Source organism: Carassius auratus, chromosome 31 (assembly GCF_003368295.1).
Source record: "Carassius auratus strain Wakin chromosome 31, ASM336829v1, whole genome shotgun sequence".
NCBI classification, from domain to species: domain Eukaryota; kingdom Metazoa; phylum Chordata; class Actinopteri; order Cypriniformes; family Cyprinidae; genus Carassius; species Carassius auratus.
This window is the reverse complement of record NC_039273.1, coordinates 11039391-11058390: the sequence shown is the minus strand read 5'-3', so window position 1 is coordinate 11058390 and position 19000 is coordinate 11039391. Positions and strand designations below refer to the sequence as shown.

At 40.5% G+C, this 19000-nt stretch overlaps 1 protein-coding gene across 2 annotated transcripts in view; it reads left to right on the top strand.

Moving 5' to 3' along the window:
• Nucleotides 1–19000, top strand: part of LOC113050531 (E3 ubiquitin-protein ligase HERC2) — a 43768-nt gene that overhangs the window by 23601 nt on the left and 1167 nt on the right. For both annotated transcript variants that reach the window (XM_026213559.1, XM_026213558.1), the window contains 50 exons: nucleotides 328–466; nucleotides 625–771; nucleotides 1171–1313; nucleotides 1493–1757; nucleotides 1858–2000; nucleotides 2111–2209; nucleotides 2292–2460; nucleotides 2559–2684; nucleotides 2893–3001; nucleotides 3089–3228; nucleotides 3313–3503; nucleotides 3661–3766; nucleotides 3848–3939; nucleotides 4024–4199; nucleotides 4288–4399; nucleotides 4531–4612; nucleotides 4956–5099; nucleotides 5177–5267; nucleotides 5362–5539; nucleotides 5949–6030; nucleotides 6578–6749; nucleotides 6831–6975; nucleotides 7167–7392; nucleotides 7481–7652; nucleotides 7775–7961; nucleotides 8168–8311; nucleotides 8551–8742; nucleotides 8855–9008; nucleotides 9467–9574; nucleotides 9675–9806; nucleotides 9881–10039; nucleotides 10979–11097; nucleotides 11186–11311; nucleotides 11407–11562; nucleotides 11653–11768; nucleotides 11933–12131; nucleotides 12341–12555; nucleotides 12922–13099; nucleotides 13725–13886; nucleotides 13970–14061; nucleotides 14147–14286; nucleotides 14422–14609; nucleotides 15813–16010; nucleotides 16101–16184; nucleotides 16977–17118; nucleotides 17202–17396; nucleotides 17517–17629; nucleotides 17957–18147; nucleotides 18253–18358; nucleotides 18451–18663. In XM_026213559.1, the coding sequence (XP_026069344.1) occupies nucleotides 328–466; nucleotides 625–771; nucleotides 1171–1313; nucleotides 1493–1757; nucleotides 1858–2000; nucleotides 2111–2209; nucleotides 2292–2460; nucleotides 2559–2684; nucleotides 2893–3001; nucleotides 3089–3228; nucleotides 3313–3503; nucleotides 3661–3766; nucleotides 3848–3939; nucleotides 4024–4199; nucleotides 4288–4399; nucleotides 4531–4612; nucleotides 4956–5099; nucleotides 5177–5267; nucleotides 5362–5539; nucleotides 5949–6030; nucleotides 6578–6749; nucleotides 6831–6975; nucleotides 7167–7392; nucleotides 7481–7652; nucleotides 7775–7961; nucleotides 8168–8311; nucleotides 8551–8742; nucleotides 8855–9008; nucleotides 9467–9574; nucleotides 9675–9806; nucleotides 9881–10039; nucleotides 10979–11097; nucleotides 11186–11311; nucleotides 11407–11562; nucleotides 11653–11768; nucleotides 11933–12131; nucleotides 12341–12555; nucleotides 12922–13099; nucleotides 13725–13886; nucleotides 13970–14061; nucleotides 14147–14286; nucleotides 14422–14609; nucleotides 15813–16010; nucleotides 16101–16184; nucleotides 16977–17118; nucleotides 17202–17396; nucleotides 17517–17629; nucleotides 17957–18147; nucleotides 18253–18358; nucleotides 18451–18663 (7458 nt within the window). The remainder of the gene's footprint in view (nucleotides 1–327; nucleotides 467–624; nucleotides 772–1170; nucleotides 1314–1492; nucleotides 1758–1857; nucleotides 2001–2110; nucleotides 2210–2291; nucleotides 2461–2558; nucleotides 2685–2892; nucleotides 3002–3088; nucleotides 3229–3312; nucleotides 3504–3660; nucleotides 3767–3847; nucleotides 3940–4023; nucleotides 4200–4287; nucleotides 4400–4530; nucleotides 4613–4955; nucleotides 5100–5176; nucleotides 5268–5361; nucleotides 5540–5948; nucleotides 6031–6577; nucleotides 6750–6830; nucleotides 6976–7166; nucleotides 7393–7480; nucleotides 7653–7774; nucleotides 7962–8167; nucleotides 8312–8550; nucleotides 8743–8854; nucleotides 9009–9466; nucleotides 9575–9674; nucleotides 9807–9880; nucleotides 10040–10978; nucleotides 11098–11185; nucleotides 11312–11406; nucleotides 11563–11652; nucleotides 11769–11932; nucleotides 12132–12340; nucleotides 12556–12921; nucleotides 13100–13724; nucleotides 13887–13969; nucleotides 14062–14146; nucleotides 14287–14421; nucleotides 14610–15812; nucleotides 16011–16100; nucleotides 16185–16976; nucleotides 17119–17201; nucleotides 17397–17516; nucleotides 17630–17956; nucleotides 18148–18252; nucleotides 18359–18450; nucleotides 18664–19000) is intronic.

Below are 19000 nucleotides of genomic sequence, written 5' to 3'. Positions count from 1 at the left end.
TTGGGGTCAGTAAAAAATTAATACTACTTATTTAGCAAGGATGTATTTCTATAAAAAAAAAAAAGACTGTTCTTTTTAATTTATCAAAGCATCCTTATATTATAATGTTTGAAAATTGTACTGTTTATACTGTGTTTTTAATCAAATAAATGTAGCCTTTTTGAGCATAAGAGAACTTTTGTTGACCCCAAACTTTTACAGTACTGTATACAGTACTATATACTGCAGATATATTGAGAATAGTATGATTTTGTGTACATAGCCATTGTTTTTCTTTGTGGTTGATATTGTTGTTTATTTTCTGTTTTTGTCTTGATTTCGTTGTAGATTCACATGGTTCCATTCAGTGTTCAGAACCTGCCCTTCACTGAGCCTATGCTGATGGTCTGGGCTCAGCTAGTCAACTTGGCGGGAAGAAAACTAGAGAAACAACGCATGAAGAAATCCCTCAGCAGAGGACTTACAGGTATACTTGAGCTATATGCAGCAATCACAAATCAAATGACATTTTGATGATCTAATAGGAAAACAATTAATGCGACTTCCCGTGCAAAAACATCTATTCCACACAAACTAATCTGTGTATGATAATAAATATTCTGGTTCGTGTGTTTGTCTTTGCAGCCGATCAGGTGGATGTGTATTTGTTGCGGTGTCAGCAGCTCAGGCTGTATATCCTGAAGGCAGCGCGTGCTCTGCTCTCCCACCAGGACAAACTCCGACAGATCCTTTCTCAGCCAGCCGTCATAGATGTCAGCCCCAATCCTACAGGTAAGACCAGAATGTCTCCCTTCATCTCACCTCTAGTTTCAAACGGCATGCATTTTCTGATGCCCCGTTTCAGTCATTTGTTATCGTCTTTCTCTCTGTGCAGTTGTTTAAATTCTTTTGTGTCATAAGTGATCCAATTTTCTCACAGCTCACGCACCAACCAGAAAATGCAGGAATGATTGATTATATGTGAACGGTTTTTAATGTACTGGGAATGACTGAATCCTGTTCAGCTGTATCTCAGCACTACCCCCTGGTGGTCATGTGTAGATTTGTTCAGTTTTTTTGGTATCTGATTTTAAATATGGTGACCTTTTTCTCTATGCTCCACATCTGTTTCACAATAACAACAGTGTATTTTCTGTGGAAATGACAAGCATTTTGTGTGTTTGTGTTCAGAGGATCACTGTGCGTCGTCTCCTGATGTGGGAGATCTGTCTCCTGAGGGTCCTCAGCCTCCCCTCATCCTCCTCCAGCAGCTGCTGTCAGCATCCACTCAACCATCCCCTATCAAAGCCATATTCCACCGCCAGGAGTTGGAGGTCATTTTATAACAAATTTTATTTGTCTGTGGTAACCAACATTATGTCTCAGATGCCATTGAACTTGGGTGGTATGTGATTGTGACCTTAAAGCCTTTGAATCACCAGCTCACTCAGTTGTTCAATTTTTTTTTTTTTCTCCCTGAATTTCTAAATACTTTGTGCCGGTATGTTTTCAGGCAGCAGCTCTGGCAGTGTGTCAGTATTTGGCAGTTGAATCCACACACCCGTCCTCCCCCTTGTTTGAGGACAGCAGCTCCAGCGAGGCCACCACACCGGTCACTGTGCAGCAAATGCGCCCACCCAAGCAGAAGAAACCTAAGACTTCACCTGTGCCACCTGCCCCCATCGTCCTGCAGCTGATGGAGATGGGCTTTCAAAGGAAAAACATTGAATTTGCCCTTAAATCACTGTCTGAAACCACAGGCGCTTCTGGAGTGCCAGGTAATGCAACATTTTAAATTGAATTTGGTCTCTGTACAACGTGCTACCGCCACAATATTTTTTTTGTTAGCAACTTATTTCGTGATTGCTTGGGTTTCAGGTGTAGAGGCATTAGTGGGCTGGTTGTTGGACCATCCGGATGTTCCTATTACAGAGCTGTCAGATGCAGATACTGTATCAGATGAATACTCCGATGAAGAGGTGCCGGAAGAGCTAGAGGAGCCTGAACCAGCTTTCCCTCTGGTGTGTATATTTACACATTCACACCGTGATCTGTCATGCACCACATAGGAGTTGCAGATTCACTTGTAGTCATTAAATGCATAACAAATGCTCTTTCCCTTGCATGGTAGCCTCCTGGGGTTGTGGTGACAGAGAGCCAGACATTTAAAAAGAGGTCCGATTTTCAGAGCAATGATGATTACGCTGTATATGTGAGAGAGAACATTCAGGTGAGGAGCTGCGCTTGTTAATTGACTGGTTTTGGATGGTAACTGATGAGGTGAGCTGATCAGAGGCCTGTTTGTGTTGCAGGTGGGCATGATGGTACGGTGCTGCAGGACGTATGAGGAAGTATATGAGGGAGATGTGGGGAAAGTGATCAAGCTGGACAGAGATGGCCTGCATGATCTGAATGTGCAGTGTGACTGGCAGCAGAAAGGAGGAACATACTGGGTCCGTTACATCCACACTGAGCTACTGGGTAAATCCTCTTTCCGTGTTCTGCTCCTAAACACTTTCAATGCACTTAAGACTTAATTGTTTGTTTTAAATAAATAAATGTAACTCTGTGTTTTCCAGGGTTTCCTCCCCAGAGTTCTCCGTCTCATATAAAGATTGGTGATAAAGTGCGAGTGAAGCCCTCAGTCACAACGCCAAAGTACAAGTGGGGATCTGTCACGCACAGGAGCGTGGGAGTTGTCAAAGGTATTATTTTTTCTTTCACAGGTTTAAACTAATTGCTCTAAAATTAACAGCTTGGGCTCACGTTTTTTGTTTTTACATTTTGGTCATACGGTCCATTTTTGTATTTTGCTAATTGTTTCAAACCTGTAGACTTCCTCTTCAAGTATAAATGAGAACTGTTGTAGTTGGGTTTCATCAGTCTGTTTAAATCTGTACCATTTGTGTCCAGCATTCAGTGCCAATGGGAAAGATGTGATCGTGGACTTTCCTCAGCAGTCACACTGGACTGGGCTGCTGTCAGAGATGGAACTCGTTCCTAGCATACATCCTGGTGTCAGGTACACATCTAGACGGCGAATAAATAATTAAATCAATAAATAAACCAACCAATAATAATTTTTCTCGGTTTCTTACATTTTCCGTAGGTGTGACGGATGTCAGATGTTCCCTATAAACGGCTCTAGGTTTAAATGTCGGAGCTGTGATGACTTTGACTTTTGTGAGAGCTGCTTCAAGACCCGTAAACACAACCCTAGACATTCATTTGGACGAATAAATGAACCAGGTCTAGGAAAATTCCATGTGTAATTCGATAGCTACTTCATGTCATTTAGCATTGCAACAATGTAACCTAACCATTTCCTTTTAGGCCAGTCACCCACCTTCAGTGGACGTTCAGGAAAGCAGCTGAAGAGAAATCACAACAGTCAGCGTGGCATGCTGATTGATGAGTGGTCCAGAGTGGTGAAGAACCTCAGTGTTTCATCCTCTGTTAACCAGGCGTCTCGACTCATAGACTCTGGAGAGCAATGCTGGCAGTCCTCAGGCTCTCAGGGCAAGGTAAGTCTAATTCTAGGCACCTTTCAAAAATGTGGGGTCCGTAAGCTTTTTGATCAAATAAATGCAGCCTTACTCTATATGTGCTTGTTCACATAGAAACGATCAATTTTGAAACACTTGATTGTGAGGAAAAAACAGTTTTGCTTCTTTTCAATAGCACTGGATCAGGCTGGAGCTTTTCCCAGACATCCTGGTCCACAGACTGAAAACGACTGTAGATCCAGCTGACAGCAGCTACATGCCTTCACTGGTGGTGGTGTCTGGTAAAGAACTGTGAAGCCTTTCAGGTCATTAATAGAGAAACCTTTTTATGGGTGACCTGATCAACTGTGTTTATTCTCCAGGTGGAAGCTCTCTCAACAATTTGATTGAGTTGAAGACCATCAACATCAATCCCACAGACACTGCTGTCGCTCTGCTCAGTGACTGCACAGAGGTTGGTTTGAATTCGTATTTGAGAGAATATTCTTTTGGACTGTTCCTTTGGGAATGTTGAGCATTCTTGTGTTTGTGTGTTCAGTATCACAGGTACATCGAGATTGCCATAAAACAGTGCCGGAGTTCAGGGATTGACTGTAAGATCCACGGCTTGAGCATTGTGGGGCGTGTCCGCGCCGAGGATGAAGATCTGGCTACTGTGCCTTTCTTGGCATCTGACAATGAGGAAGAGGAGGAGGAGAAGACAGCGACTGGAAGGTGTGTGTTTTAGTGGGTTTGGTACTGCATAAACCTAAAGAAGAATTAACTTGTACATTACTGTTTCTCTTTCCATCTCCCTTTGCAGTCTAACCCGAAAGAGGTTGTCAGGGCTGGAGTCCGCTTCCACCATCAGAACCAAAGTCTTTGTCTGGGGTCTCAACGATAAGGACCAACTTGGAGGACTTAAGGGCTCTAAGGTCAGTAATGTGTAAAAACGCATTCAGTTTTATTTAAAAAATGATTTATTTAATATAAAATATTTTTTTTTCTATAGAGGTAGAATAGCATAATTTTCTTATTGTCTTGTTTTTTTTTTTTCTTCTCTCAGATCAAAGTCCCATCATTCTCAGAGACCCTGTCTGGTCTGAATGTAGTGCAGGTGGCTGGAGGCTCTAAAAGTCTTTTTGCTGGTGAGTAGTTATGAAAAAACAAAATATATAATATGGCTTCTTAGTGCCATGCGTTACTTTGATTGCACCAGCAGTTAAGTGGTCTATGAAATTTAAGTTCCAACCCTTCATGTATGATGCAAGTTGGTAAAAATCACTGTAACACATTGCCTTGTGTATCATTTTGCTTTTGCAAAATTGCAGCAACATCAATATGATGCATGACACCAGTGTGCCTCTCAAGTTGGATTTTAAATATAAAATTACTGTTTTATTAGCATTGGATGCATATTATTTAGCAATTAGATACCAGAGTATGACGTTATACTCTTTTAACCAAATGAATGATTCTTTGTCTTTACAGTAACGGCTGAAGGCAAAGTTTATGCCTGTGGAGAGGCCACTAACGGAAGACTTGGTTTAGGACTGTCCAGTGGAACCATCCCCATACCAAGACAGATATCTGCCCTCAGCAACTATGTGGTGAAGAAAGTTGCTGTACATTCAGGTATGTGCTTTTTCCATTTAAATGTAAATGTCCTTTGCTGTCAGAATGTGTTGTTTAAAGCTATAAACTTTGTTCAGGTGGAAGGCATGCCATGGCGTTGACTGTGGATGGAAAAGTATTCTCTTGGGGTGAAGGAGATGATGGCAAGCTTGGGCATTTCAGTCGAATGTAGGTTATTTATACCTCTTCTAGTAGGAATGTAGAATATGTGGAAGGTACATAGAGGGATCTGATGAGAATTTGATTTTTTCTCTTTTCCCAGGAACTGTGATAAGCCTCGGCTAATTGAGGCATTGAAAACAAAGCGCATACGAGATATTGCCTGTGGCAGCTCTCATAGTGCCGCCATCACCTCCAGTGGTGAACTGTACAGCTGGGGTCTGGGTGAATATGGCCGGCTGGGCCACGGGGACAACACCACTCAGCTCAGACCCAAACTGGTATTTGTTTTACTTGCGTCAGTAAACTCAGACCTCTCTGTTTTGAACTGCATGGTTACCATATTTTTACCATATTTGCAGAGGAATCCCTATACTGGGTGGAGGTGATGTGCAATGCACGATGGAGAAACATCTTATATACAATTTTTAATATGTAATTGAAAATGAATTGTCATGAAATGAATTGACAGAATCTTTGGAGATTTAAGTCATGCCCAATTTCTGGAGATAGTAGCAGCACCTGTATGTCTATTTCTAGGTAGAAGATTATGTCAAGTAACAAGATGAGTACGAAGTGGATGGAGTTGCTTTAAGAAGACTTTGTATATTCTCCTTGTGCAGTTTAAATTCACTGGATGCTGTGTGTATCCTTCGATGCACTAGATCAAACTATGTGTCTGGTTTGCAGGTCAAGGTGCTTTTAGGCCATCGTGTTGTCCAGGTGGCTTGCGGAAGTCGAGATGCCCAGACCCTTGCCCTCACAGATGAAGGTATAAACCGGCTGTTTGTTTTGTGGATTTAATGTGAGGTTCATTTAGGTTTTTTTTTTTTTTTTTTTTTTTTTTTTTTATGGTTTCGTTTTTAGTTCAGTTTCAGTGTTTCCATTTATTTTTGTTTAGATCTGTCTGGTTTTGTTTGGCCTTGGTTTTGTTTAGTTTCGGTTAGGTTTATCTGGGTTTGTCTAGTTTAGTTTAGCTTAATTTGGTTTCATTTGGTTTGCTTCCATTTAGTAGTGTTTAGTTTCATTTGGTTCTGTGTAGTTTGGTTTTGTTTGGCCTTGTTTTGTTTAGTTTGGTTTTGTTTGGCCTTGTTTTGTTTGGTTTGGTTTGGTTTGTTCTCATTTAGTTTCATTTAGCTCTGTTTGCTTTAGTTTCATTTGCCTGGTGTGATAACGACCCAAGATTTTGTTTGGCTTCATTCAGTTTCAATTGGTTTGTTTGGTTTCGCTTAGCCTCAATTGGTTTGATTTTGTTTCTTTAGTTCTGTTTTTTGTTGTTGTTTCGGATGTATGAATTTATATTTTTGTATGTTCTTTAGGACTGGTGTTCTCATGGGGAGATGGAGACTTTGGGAAGCTGGGCCGTGGCGGAAGTGAAGGCTGTAACATTCCTCAAAACATAGAGCGTCTAAATGGGCAGGGGGTGTGTCAGATCGAATGTGGAGCTCAATTTTCCCTTGCCCTCACCAAATCTGGAGTTGTCTGGACCTGGTAAGAATATCATGGGAGATATAAAAAAACAGCTTTTTTGCTCAGTGAAGCTTTTTAACATTCTGCTGTTGCATTGTGCAGGGGTAAGGGGGATTACTTCCGACTGGGTCACGGCACAGATGTTCACGTGCGCAAACCCCAGATGGTTGAAGGACTGAGGGGAAAGAAGATTGTTCACGTGGCTGTTGGGGCCCTGCACTGCCTGGCTGTCACAGACACTGGACAGGTGCGTGCAGGCTTAGTTTTTTACATTTAGCTGCTTGGTGGCGTAGAGGAGTAGCGCAAGAACAACTTCCTCCTGCTTTTTATTTTGGCACATTTAACAACTCATGCTGCATGGTAAAGAAGACTGGCCTTTTGCTGATGAACAGTTGTTCACTTTAGTGCTTGTGTTAAGTTGAAGTGTTGTTTGGGTAGGTGTACGCATGGGGAGATAATGACCATGGGCAGCAGGGGAACGGCACAACCACAGTCAACAGGAAGCCTACACTGGTGCAGGGTCTAGAAGGGCAGAAAATTACCCGTGTGGCCTGCGGCTCCTCTCACAGCGTGGCCTGGACCACCGTAGATGTCACCACACCTTCCGTCCATGAGCCTGTCCTCTTCCAGACTGCTAGAGACTCTCTGGGAGCCTCTTACCTTGGTAATTTCCGCCCAGTCTACATGGATTTTCTGCTGTTGTGTGCCTGTTGCTTAAATTTAAAGTGTTTTTTGATGTTTTTTTTTTATAGGTGTACCATCAGACAGTGATCCATCTTTACTAAATAATAAGTTAAATGGTGTGAACAATGCAAAGCCCAACCGTCCGTCTCTGGCAAAGATTCTGCTCTCTCTGGATGGTAATCTGGCCAAACAGCAGGCCTTGTCCCATGTCCTCTCTGCCCTGCAGATCATGTATGCCAGGTACAACCTTAAAGCATATATTTAGGTCATTAGAACTACTCTGCATTTCAGATTGATTGTTTCCTGCTCCATAAAATAAAGTAAAAGCTCTGGCTTCACTTAATTGCTCTAATGTCACACAGAGATGCAGTGGTGGGGGCATTGATGCCTGCCTTTATGGTGCCTCTGGAGTGCCCCTCAAGCTCTCCAGTGCCCCCTTCAGATTGTTCATCGGCCTCCAGCCCCTGTGAGGCTGAGGGTCCAGTCCTGCCCTCAGAAACAGAGGAGAGGGTCAGTCCGCACCCCTGGATGGACAGCAAACGAGGAGAGGTGAGTAGTGCTTTCTGTTCATTCACAATTGCTGTACTACTTATTTTTTCTTATATAGTAAATATTCTGTAATATTCAACTTTTTTGTTGTTGTTGTTGTTATTTGTTATTTTTTTATTTTAAAACAATCATTCAAATATCCAAAACAACAGTACATGCTGTGTATTTCGCCAGCTCATTTTGTCATATGGTATTGTGCGCTCTAGGTGACCACTTCTGAGGATGCCACTACCCCTTCATCAGCGGTGACCCCTTCCACTGCCTCTGCTTCATCTCGCCCCTTTATCCCGGTCACAGATGACCCTGGTGCTGCCAGCATCATTGCTGAGACCATGACCAAAACCAAAGAGGTGAGTCTCACATGCTTGGATGCAGTGGTTTTATAAAGTCAAACATTTATTCTTCATTGTATTTGAGTATTCGTCAATGAGTTTATCCATTTATTTTAATTATTTGTCAATTTATTAGATTTATAATTTTTTGGTAGCATCAGCCTGCTATTTTAAAACATTTGTATGTTGATTTGCTTCAATTGCTTGTATAAACTAAAGTGATATTTACAGTGGCCTGGTTTGATTTATTGGAACAGGACTCTGAGAGCCAGAGTAAAGCAGTGGGCCCAGAGCAACAATATCTGGATGAGTTCACCAGTCTGCTGGTTCCTGATGACACACGTGTGTTGGTAGACCTGTTAAAACTGGCCGTGTCTCTGCGCTCAGGCGATAAAGGCAAGGAGGTGCTGTCTGCTGTGCTGTCTGGCTTAGGTTCAGCCTTCCCACAGGTAAAAACCAACCTCTTTAGTAACTCACTACATCTTTTTTTGAACTAAAATGGTATTATTTCATCACTGAAATTTTGTGTACTCCTATCCAAATGTGTTTGTTGGCACACAGGTGGCAGATATGCTGCTAGAGTTGTGTGTGACTGAGTTGGAGGACGTAGCCACTGATTCTCAAAGCGGACGGCTGTCATCGCAGCCTGTGGTGGTGGAGAGCAGTCATCCATACACCGACGACACTTCCACCAGCGGAACTGTGAAAATACCAGGTCACCTTGTGTTTTTCAGTTTAGTCAGCATCTCTGCAGCCATCACAGCCTCATTAATGGTGCTTGCTAAAGCATTATTATTTTTATTTGAACAAATAAAACACAACCACTGTTAGGCAAAATCTGCACAAGCCACTTATATTTTCTTTAGAAAAAAATGTAGTATTTTATTGTTGATGGAAATTAACTGACACTCACAAGTGCTGCTTTTATTTGACCAAATATTAAGAAAACACATGTGTCACATGATTCTTCATCTCTTTCAGCTTTCAATGTTGAAACATTGTACTTTAAATGTATTTATTTTCACTTCAATTTAACATCCTTATGGAAGAAAAATTTAAATTTCTTAAAAAAAATTGGGATTGTAGTGTAGATGATTTATGAAGTTTTATGAAGCTTTAAGAATTAGGAGATTTGAAAACAAGAAAACCTGATCTTTTGTGTGGATATTTTAGGTGCTGAAGGATTGAGGGTGGAATTTGATCGCCAGTGTTCAACAGAAAGGAGACACGACCCTCTTACCATCATGGACGGAGCCAATAGGATTGTGTCTGTTCGATCAGGTCACATTCTTTATTCTTTTTGTTTTAACAGTAGTAAAAAAAAAAAAAAAAGGTGTTTGATCATTGGCCACATAAGCAATACCAGTTTGCACCGCTTTAGGTCGGGAGTGGTCTGATTGGTCCAGTGAATTGAGGATTACGGGAGATGAGCTTAAATGGAAGTTCACCAGTGATGGCTCTGTTAACGGCTGGGGCTGGCGCTTCACTGTCTATCCCATCATGCCTGCTGCTGGTACATCAGTTTAATATGATATCACTTCATTGTACATACTTCATATGCTTGATCTTTTATTGATTTACCTGCAGGTCCTAAAGACCTCCTGTCAGACCGTTGTATTCTGTCCTGCCCTTCGATGGATTTAGTAACATGTCTGCTGGACTTTCGCCTGAACTTTGCTTCAAACCGTAGCATTGTTCCAAGGTTGGCAGCCTCACTTGCTGCTTGTGCCCAGCTCAGTGCCTTGGGTAAGAGAGGAGCCTTTGAAAAAGATTTTCTATTCTATTATTATTATTAGGGCTGCCCTCGACTAAAGATTTTTCTGATTGACAAATAGTTGTTAATTTAAAGTGATTTTTATTCAAATAATTGCACGTTTATATTAATAAACCATATAATTCGTGATAGTGAGCCTTTAATGGCCAATAGCTTATCAGCATTATGCTTGCTCTCAAGTTCACAGAGACCTAGACGGTAAAAAGCGGACCCTGTTTTCTTTCTTAATTTTACAAAAGCACAACGTTTTGTTGTTATTGAACACAAATGAACGGATCCTTTTACAGATTCAAAAGATGTTACTGTGAGTCTGTGAGTATTTTAAGTTAAAAACAAATAATTGCACAGAGTGAGCGTGCTACTATTTAGCTTCCACACAAACACTTAAATAGCGCATATTTTTCTAGGTTAACTTTCCAGCAAGCGGCCATGTAATGGCGCTACTACTTGCATGTTTCAGATGAAAAGCCACATTTGAGGTCCCAAACAAAATGACTGTGTGGATGTCCTGACCGCTGTACTGTAACATTACCACATAAACCAGCTATTAATAATCTGTTTTCCATGGGATACATGACTTTGCACCTCTCTGTGGAAATTATTAGTTATTTTTTCTGTTCTTGCTGCTGAGTGACAAAAAAAAAAAAAAAAGTAACGTCTAAGCCTCTTCTAGTCGACTAAGGGTTTGTTGACGATTAGGGGGCAGCCCTAATTATTAGATATTATATTATTATATTTTATTTATAATAAATTGTTATTTTTCTATTTATAATTAATACATTTATGTTTTAGAATTTTTTTTGAATTTCTGCTAGTCCATGTTTTGGAAATATTTAGTTATTTAATACTTGAAATCTTAAATTGAAGGTTTTATAATCATTATTCAATATTGTCTCTATGTGCTTGTCCAGCGGCTGGTCATCGTATGTGGGCCCTGCAGAGGCTACGCAAGCTCCTAACCACTGAATATGGCCAATCCATAAACATCAACCGCCTCTTAGGAGACAGTGAAGGAGAGGCTCGCTCTGTGGTTAGACAGTGTTCTATATAATTAAATAAATAAGTGAATAAATAAATAAACATAAAAATTGACATAACTTGTATTGAATGTTGTGTAGAGTTTTACAGGAAGTGCACTAGCTGCTCTGGTGAAAGGTCTTCCCGAGGCTTTACAGAGACAGTATGAGTATGAGGAACCTGTAGTCAGAGGTGGCAAACAGCTGCTCCACAGTCCTTTCTTCAAGGTATGTTTTTTTGTCTCCCTAACAGATGGACATGGTAAGATTGCAGTACAAGGTTTTCTAAAATAATAATATTTTTTTTTACTTGTCCTGTATAGGTGTTGGTGGCACTTGCATGTGACCTGGAGTTGGACACTCTTCCATGCTGTGCTGAGACACACAAGTGGGCTTGGTTCCGCCGCTATTGTACCGCCTCAAGAGTGTTAGTGGCTCTAGACAAGAGGACGCCTTTGCCCCGTCCTTTCCTGGATGAGGTAGGGATTTCTAAGATTGGTTTGAAATTACTTACTTTACGGAGCGCTGTTGTGTTTATGTTCTGTAAATGTTTCGCATTTTTCCACCAGGTGGCGAAGAAAATCCGTGAGCTCATGGCAGACTTTGAAAACATGAACACAGTCCATGAGAGTCACGACCTGTTTAAGAGGGAGCAGGATGAGCAGTTAGTTCTGTGGATGAACAGGTAAATCAGTTTCACAAATCCGAAACTGCTGTTGCTTTAGGTACTGAAACAAAAGCAAAAATGACTTGGTGACCCTTTAAGCATTTTAAAATGGGTGGCATTCATAATCGAAGTCTTTTTCAAATTTTTATTTCTTTTTTTTTTTTTTTTTTTCGGTTCACTAGACGACCAGATGATTGGACGCTCTCAGCCGGTGGCAGTGGGACCATCTACGGCTGGGGACACAACCACCGGGGTCAGTTAGGTGGTATTGAAGGAGCAAAAGTCAAGGTTCCAACACCAACAGAAGCTCTAGCCACACTGAGACCTGTTCAGCTGATCGGTGGAGAGCAGACCCTGTTTGCTGTAACTGCTGATGGGAAAGTAAGACTACATTAGCTTCTTACAATTAAAAAATGTGTAGTTCCAAGCCAGCAAAGGTTTAAATTCTTCAATAAAAATCTCATTCGTATTTTCCAATGCTCCCTTTTTGTTTACTTAAATATAGACCAATGTTGTATATTCAGCAATTGCTGTTATCTCACTCTGTCAGCTGAATAATGTCCTTCGTAACTGGTCTGTGTTGTCCTTAGCTGTATGCTACAGGATATGGTGCTGGCGGTCGACTGGGAATAGGAGGCACAGAGTCCGTCTCCACTCCGACCCTGCTGGAGTCGATCCAGCATGTTTTCATCCGGAAGGTGGCTGTGAACTCTGGCGGGAAGCACTGCTTGGCTCTCTCCTCTGAAGGAGAACTGTACTCCTGGGGAGAGGCTGAAGATGGAAAACTGGGACATGGAAACAGAAGGTCAGCCCCATGCTGTGGTTACTACAGTTGTCCTTTCACATGGGCACCTTTGGTTCATCTCATGTAGTGACCTTCTACATACTTAACTTTCAGTATTTAACAGTTTCCTATTTTCACCGTGAAGACAAATGCTGACAGTAAAGCACATTTTTGGATATGATACCATGATTTTTAAAACTGGTACCAAGGTATTCTTTAGAAGTGTCTTTGAGTACCATGTAATTTCTGAATTTTGTACTACGGGATATGACTGTATCATACTACAGTACCCACTCAAATATGTGCGCTAGACTATTACTGATTCAGTTTAGCAGCTTACACCAAGAAGTGCTGTTTGTGTGACTGGTAGTGCTGTCTTTTTCCCAGCCCATGTGACCGTCCACGCGTGATTGAGTCTCTCAGAGGGGTGGAGGTGGTGGACATTGCGGCTGGTGGGGCCCATAGTGCCTGCATCACAGCCAGCGGAGAGCTCTACACATGGGGCAAAGGTCGTTATGGTCGCCTGGGTCATGGAGACAGTGAGGACCAGCTTAAACCAAAACTGGTGTGTTTATCGCGAGTTATGCATATTTGTTTGCCACAAAAACAAAAGAGATTGCAAATAGAAAATAACACAAATTTACATCTCGTAAAATATAGATTTTTAAAATTATTTTACAAAACCATGATGCATAACTGTATTTAATAAAATGTGCATTACTTAATTTCGTTAGACTTTTGTAATACAATATTATATTATATTATATTCTATCTGCTCTAAAATGGTGATTCAGCAATTGTTGTGTACAATCTCAAAAAAAAAAAAAAAAAAAAAATATATATATATATATATATATATATATATATATATATATATATATATATATATATATATATATATATATATATATATATATATATATATATAAAACATTTTTTATAAGCAACTGGAAAATTATGATTAATTACATAATTATCATAATATAATGATTATATTTACATCTCTTTTTTTATTCGTATTAGAACTAATACGACTAACTAAACAAACCTACTCTCTGAAATCAGTCAGTAGTAGTTGAATTTTTTTCGATCTCGATTATTTTGAAAATTGCTGCTAAATTTGGTTTGGTTAGTAGCATCTCGACTCCCTAAGACTGTATATTCTGTGAATTGCTTGTGCATGTTTATAGGTGGAGGCTCTGCAGGGTCACCGGGTGATAGACGTTGGATGTGGCAGTGGGGATGCCCAGACCCTGTGTCTGACTGATGATGACATGGTCTGGTCATGGGGGGATGGAGACTATGGCAAGCTGGGTCGAGGAGGTAGTGATGGATGTAAAGTGCCTATGAAGGTGGGACTGCTGGTGTAGTTAGGCTTTCTGGTTAGTGATTCCAGTATGAATATTCAGATCTCATTCTCTGTTTCTCTGCTCAGATTGACTCGTTAACCGGATTGGGTGTTGTGAAAGTGGAATGTGGCTCTCAGTTCTCTGTGGCGCTCACAAAGTCTGGAGCAGTTTACACATGGTAATCAATCCCATAATGCAATGGTACATAAACCAAGCTTTTATTTAGTGCAAACGTGTTGTTTACATGTTTATGTGTGTTTTAGGGGGAAAGGAGACTACCACAGACTGGGACATGGCTCGGATGATCATGTACGCAGACCAAGGCAGGTCCAGGGTTTGCAAGGCAAGAAGGTCGTCGCCATAGCAACTGGTTCCCTTCACTGTGTATGCTGCACAGAGGATGGTAGGCCATCTTTGTGTAAAGTCATGTAACATGTTGATATAAAATCGATATCAGGTTTTCCTTTGTCTGGCATATTCTGCACACCTGTTTGTATTTCGAGGAGTATTTGCTAAGAACAAGAATTTAAACACACAGGTGAAGTGTACACATGGGGTGACAATGATGAGGGTCAGCTCGGTGATGGGACCACCAATGCTATTCAGCGGCCCAGGCTCGTGACAGCACTGCAGGGCAAGAAGATCAACCGTGTGGCTTGTGGCTCTGCACACACACTTGCCTGGTCCACTAGCAAACCTACCAATGCTGGAAAACTGCCTGCTCAGGTACTGTACCACACTAACGTTGAATCACACACGACTACAAAAATCTCAATCTCAAAGAACGAAATATTTTACAGTTCAACCTTTTGAACATATTCAATCCAAAGGTGGACGAAGTACACGAATCAAATGCTTGAGTAAAAGTACAGATACACTAATAAAATATTACTCCAGTAAAAGTATTAACTTCTCCTTTTCAGGTTTACTTGAGTAAAAGTACCCATTTTTGATGATTACTGATAATTCAATTGTGCAAAATAACAAAATATATCATATAATATATAGAAATAGAGGAAAAACTAAATTTGTGTTTACAAATGCACAATATAAAAACACAGATTAGCATTGGGCAATATGTTAAAATACTACTTTTACATCGTTTAAAAGTGCTATGGCAGGGAGGTAGATATATGAGCATTAATTTGCGTTATTTTTACATTATATTTAGTTTTTAAATAAAACCTACTCCATTCAGAGGGTAATACACAAAAAATTGACATGGCTGTGTTCATAAAATGTATACAGTGGGCTTAAACAGCAGCTTTAGTTTGTAATAGTTCAGTGCGATTTGCGAGACGATTTAACAGGCTCGTTGAAAAGAATCAGCTCGTGCATGAATCCAATATCGTTATCACGTCTCATAGTGCGTGATGAGCTCTCCAGTTCAAAATAATGAGGAACAACATGTTTTTATGAAATGCAGCGGAGTAAAAAGTACAATATTATGATTTGGAATGTTTGAAGTAAAAGTTTCCCAAAATAAAAATATTCCAAATACAGGTACCGTATTTTTCGGACTATAAGTCGCACCTGAGTATAAGTCTCATCAGTCCAAAAATACGTCATGATGAGGAAAAAAACATATAAGTCGCACCGGACTATAAGTCGCATTTATTTAGAACCAAGAATCAAGAGAAAACATTACCGTCTACAGCTGTAGACTACAGGAGCACTGAGCAGAATAGAGCGCCCTCTCGCGGCTGTAGACGGTAATGTTTTCTGTCTTGGTTCATGTCAAATTAATTTTGATAAATAAGTCACACCTGACTATAAGTCACAGGACCAGCCAAACTATGAAAAAAAAGTGCGACTTATAGGCGGGAAAATACGGTACTTGAAAATTTTACTTAAGTATAGTAATGAAGTAAAAAAACTTACCACCACTGATTAAATGTTGTATTTAAGTGATTAAATGTCTGTCTGTAGGTTCCAATGGAGTACAACCACCTGCAGGAGATCGCCATCATAGGCCTGAGGAACCGATTACTGCTACTGCACCAAATCTCTGAGCTCTTCTGCCCCTGTATCCCAATGTTTGACCTAGAAGGAAGACTGGGTGAAACTGGACGCGGCGTCTCCGTTGGCTTTGACACACTGCGTGGAATTCTTATTTCGCAGGGCAAGGTAAGAACATGTTTTTGGATCGAATTTGGATAATGTTTCAAATTACAGTTCCTGAGTATATTTATTAATACTTGTTTAAAATATCTGTAGGAGGCAGCATTCCGTAAGGTGGTTCAAGCTACTATGGTTCGAGACCGACAACACGGGCCAGTGGTGGAGCTAAACAGGATACAGGTATCCTGATTTGACATGAAATAAACCTCACTGTCGGGGTTCAAAAATACTATTTTGCATGTATTTATCAATTTTTTGCATATTTAAAATATGTTCGCAAACAGGTTCTTATGTCAGTACATTTAAAAGTAACCAATTGTGTTATGTTTCAACCTTATAAAAAAAAAAAAAAAAACATTAAATTTGCTCTCAGACAGTCATTCTTTTGTTGTAATTTTAATCCATGTATTTATGTGTTATGTTCCAAAGTGCATGTTATTTAATCTCCAAAGCTAATGTTTGCTTGCATTTCCCACTTGGTTTTTAAGAGTTCATTAGAGTGTAAAACAGGATCCAAAATGAACAATCACTTTTAATGGGCAAAAATAGCTAGCAGGTCCTCTGTAAAATTGTCTCCCTTTTCCTAATCACCGTAATTACTGTTGCCTTCTCTGCTCCTTCCTGTCAGCATGCAACACACATGTACTATGTACACCATATGATTATTACCATCCTTTATTTTAGCTATCATTTGAGTGAGAATTAGCAGCAATAAATCTTAATATTTTGAGAGATTTGTTCATAAAGCATCCTGTGTGATTTGTTTTGGAGTCTGCTCAGCATGAGGTTTACCTCCATATGTGTTTGTTCATGGACCATTGGCCCTCTAATAGGGCCCTTGGAGCCTGGCAGTGATCTGGCAAGTCTCACAACCGGAAACCATAAGAGTAGAGTTTATAGATCAGAGCAGAAATGCTGTGTGGAGAAGCCGGTTATAAGTTCTATTCATTTATCCAACATTCTCTCGATCAGGTCAAGCGTTCCCGAAGTAAAGGAGGACTGGCAGGACCAGATGGCACCAAGTCAGTATTCGGGCAGATGTGTGCTAAGATGAGCTCTTTCAGCCCTGACAGTCTGCTGCTGCCACACCGGGTCTGGAAGGTCAAGTTTGTGGGTGAGTTTATATAGGATAAAAGATGGGAGCATGTAGGGGAAAAATGGCCCTTGGGTCATGTTTTTGACCCTTTGTGTTTGTAGGAGAGTCAGTCGATGACTGTGGTGGTGGATACAGTGAATCTATCGCAGAAATGTGTGAGGAACTACAGAACGGTCTCACTCCTCTCCTCATCGTCACTCCTAACGGCCGGGACGAGTCGGGAGCGAACAGAGATTGCTTCCTGCTCAACCCAGCTGCCAAGTCCCCTCTGCACATCAGCATGTTCCGCTTCCTAGGTACCTTCCGATTGTGTTTCCTACATTCAAAACACTTTCAAGACTTGAGGAAATAGCTGTAGAATGTCCCACCTTTAGATCTTTTTATATACCACGCTCGCTTCTTTTATTTGTGTATAGGAGTGCTTCTGGGTATAGCAATCCGTACAGGAAGTCCTCTGAGTCTGTACCTGGCTGAACCCGTGTGGAAACAGCTGGCAGGCATGAATCTGACCATCGCAGATCTGAGTGAGGTAGGGGGGGATGATTCTTTTCTATACTCTCTTATATTTATACATTATTTAATGATCTCTGAGATGTGCTGTCCGAGATATAAAGCTTGTGAGTAAGTGTAATATATATAAAACAGTAAAAATAGAAATATTGTGAAATTCTGCTTTAATTTAAAATAACAGTACATTGAAACTTGTGTTTTTGTGATGACCTTTAAAAAAAAAAATCTGTACTTACCCCAAACTTTTAAATGACAGTATGTTTGTTTGTGTGTGTATATATATACATATACATGCTTGCTTTTCACAACATTTTCCATCTGATCTCACCTTTTTTTTGTGTTTTAGGTGGACAAGGACTTCATTCCCGGTCTGATGTATATCAGAGATAATGAGTCGTCTGCAGAGGAGTTTGAAGCTATGCCTCTGCCCTTCACTGTGCCCAGCGCTTGTGGACAGGAAGTCCAGCTCAGCTCCAAACATCCCCACATTAGCCTAGAGAACCGCAGCGAATATGTGCGGCTAGCAATAAACTACAGGTGTGAACAATCTGCTGAAAAAAAAAAGTGTTAGCCACCAATTCTGTGGTAAAAGTGTTGATGAATAAAATGAATATTTAATGGTATGTTGTTTTGTTCTTCCAGGCTGCATGAGTTCGATGAGCAGGTGTCTGCAGTAAGGGAAGGAATGGCACGTGTTGTACCAGTGCCTCTGCTCTCTCTCTTCACTGGCTATGAGCTGGAGACCATGGTGAGTGTGTGTCTTCAGCATTAATGCAGACTGAGCTAATATGTCATCATGAATTCTTATTAGACTCCACATCACTTGTTTGTGGTGTTTAGGTGTGTGGCAGTCCAGACATCCCCCTGCACCTGCTCAAATCAGTGGCCACATATAAGGGGGTGGAACCCACGGCTCCTCTCATCCAGTGGTTCTGGGAGGTGATGGAGTCTTTCTCCAACACGGAGCGCTCGCTCTTCCTCAGGTTCGTCTGGGGTCGCACGCGCCTCCCCAGGACCATTGCAGACTTCCGTGGACGAGACTTTGTAGTGCAGGTAACTTGTGTCACATGATCCTTTAGAAATCATTCTGATATGCTTATTTGTAGATCAAAAAACATTTCATATTATTATTATTTCTTTTTTTTTTTTGCGAAATATTGTAAAATGTGGAGTAGAAATTACAAAAGAACAATGTTATTTTTACAAAAAGTTGATTTTTTTTTTTTTTTCTTAAGTTGCTGATTTATGCTTTTTTATCGGGCAGTTATGCATTTATATAAGTTCTGACTTTCTCGTAATTCTCAGAAGAAAAGTCAGAATTGTACAATATAAATATTTTTTTTTTCTTCAGTGGCGAAATTTAAATAAAACTCAGAATTCAGAGGGAAAA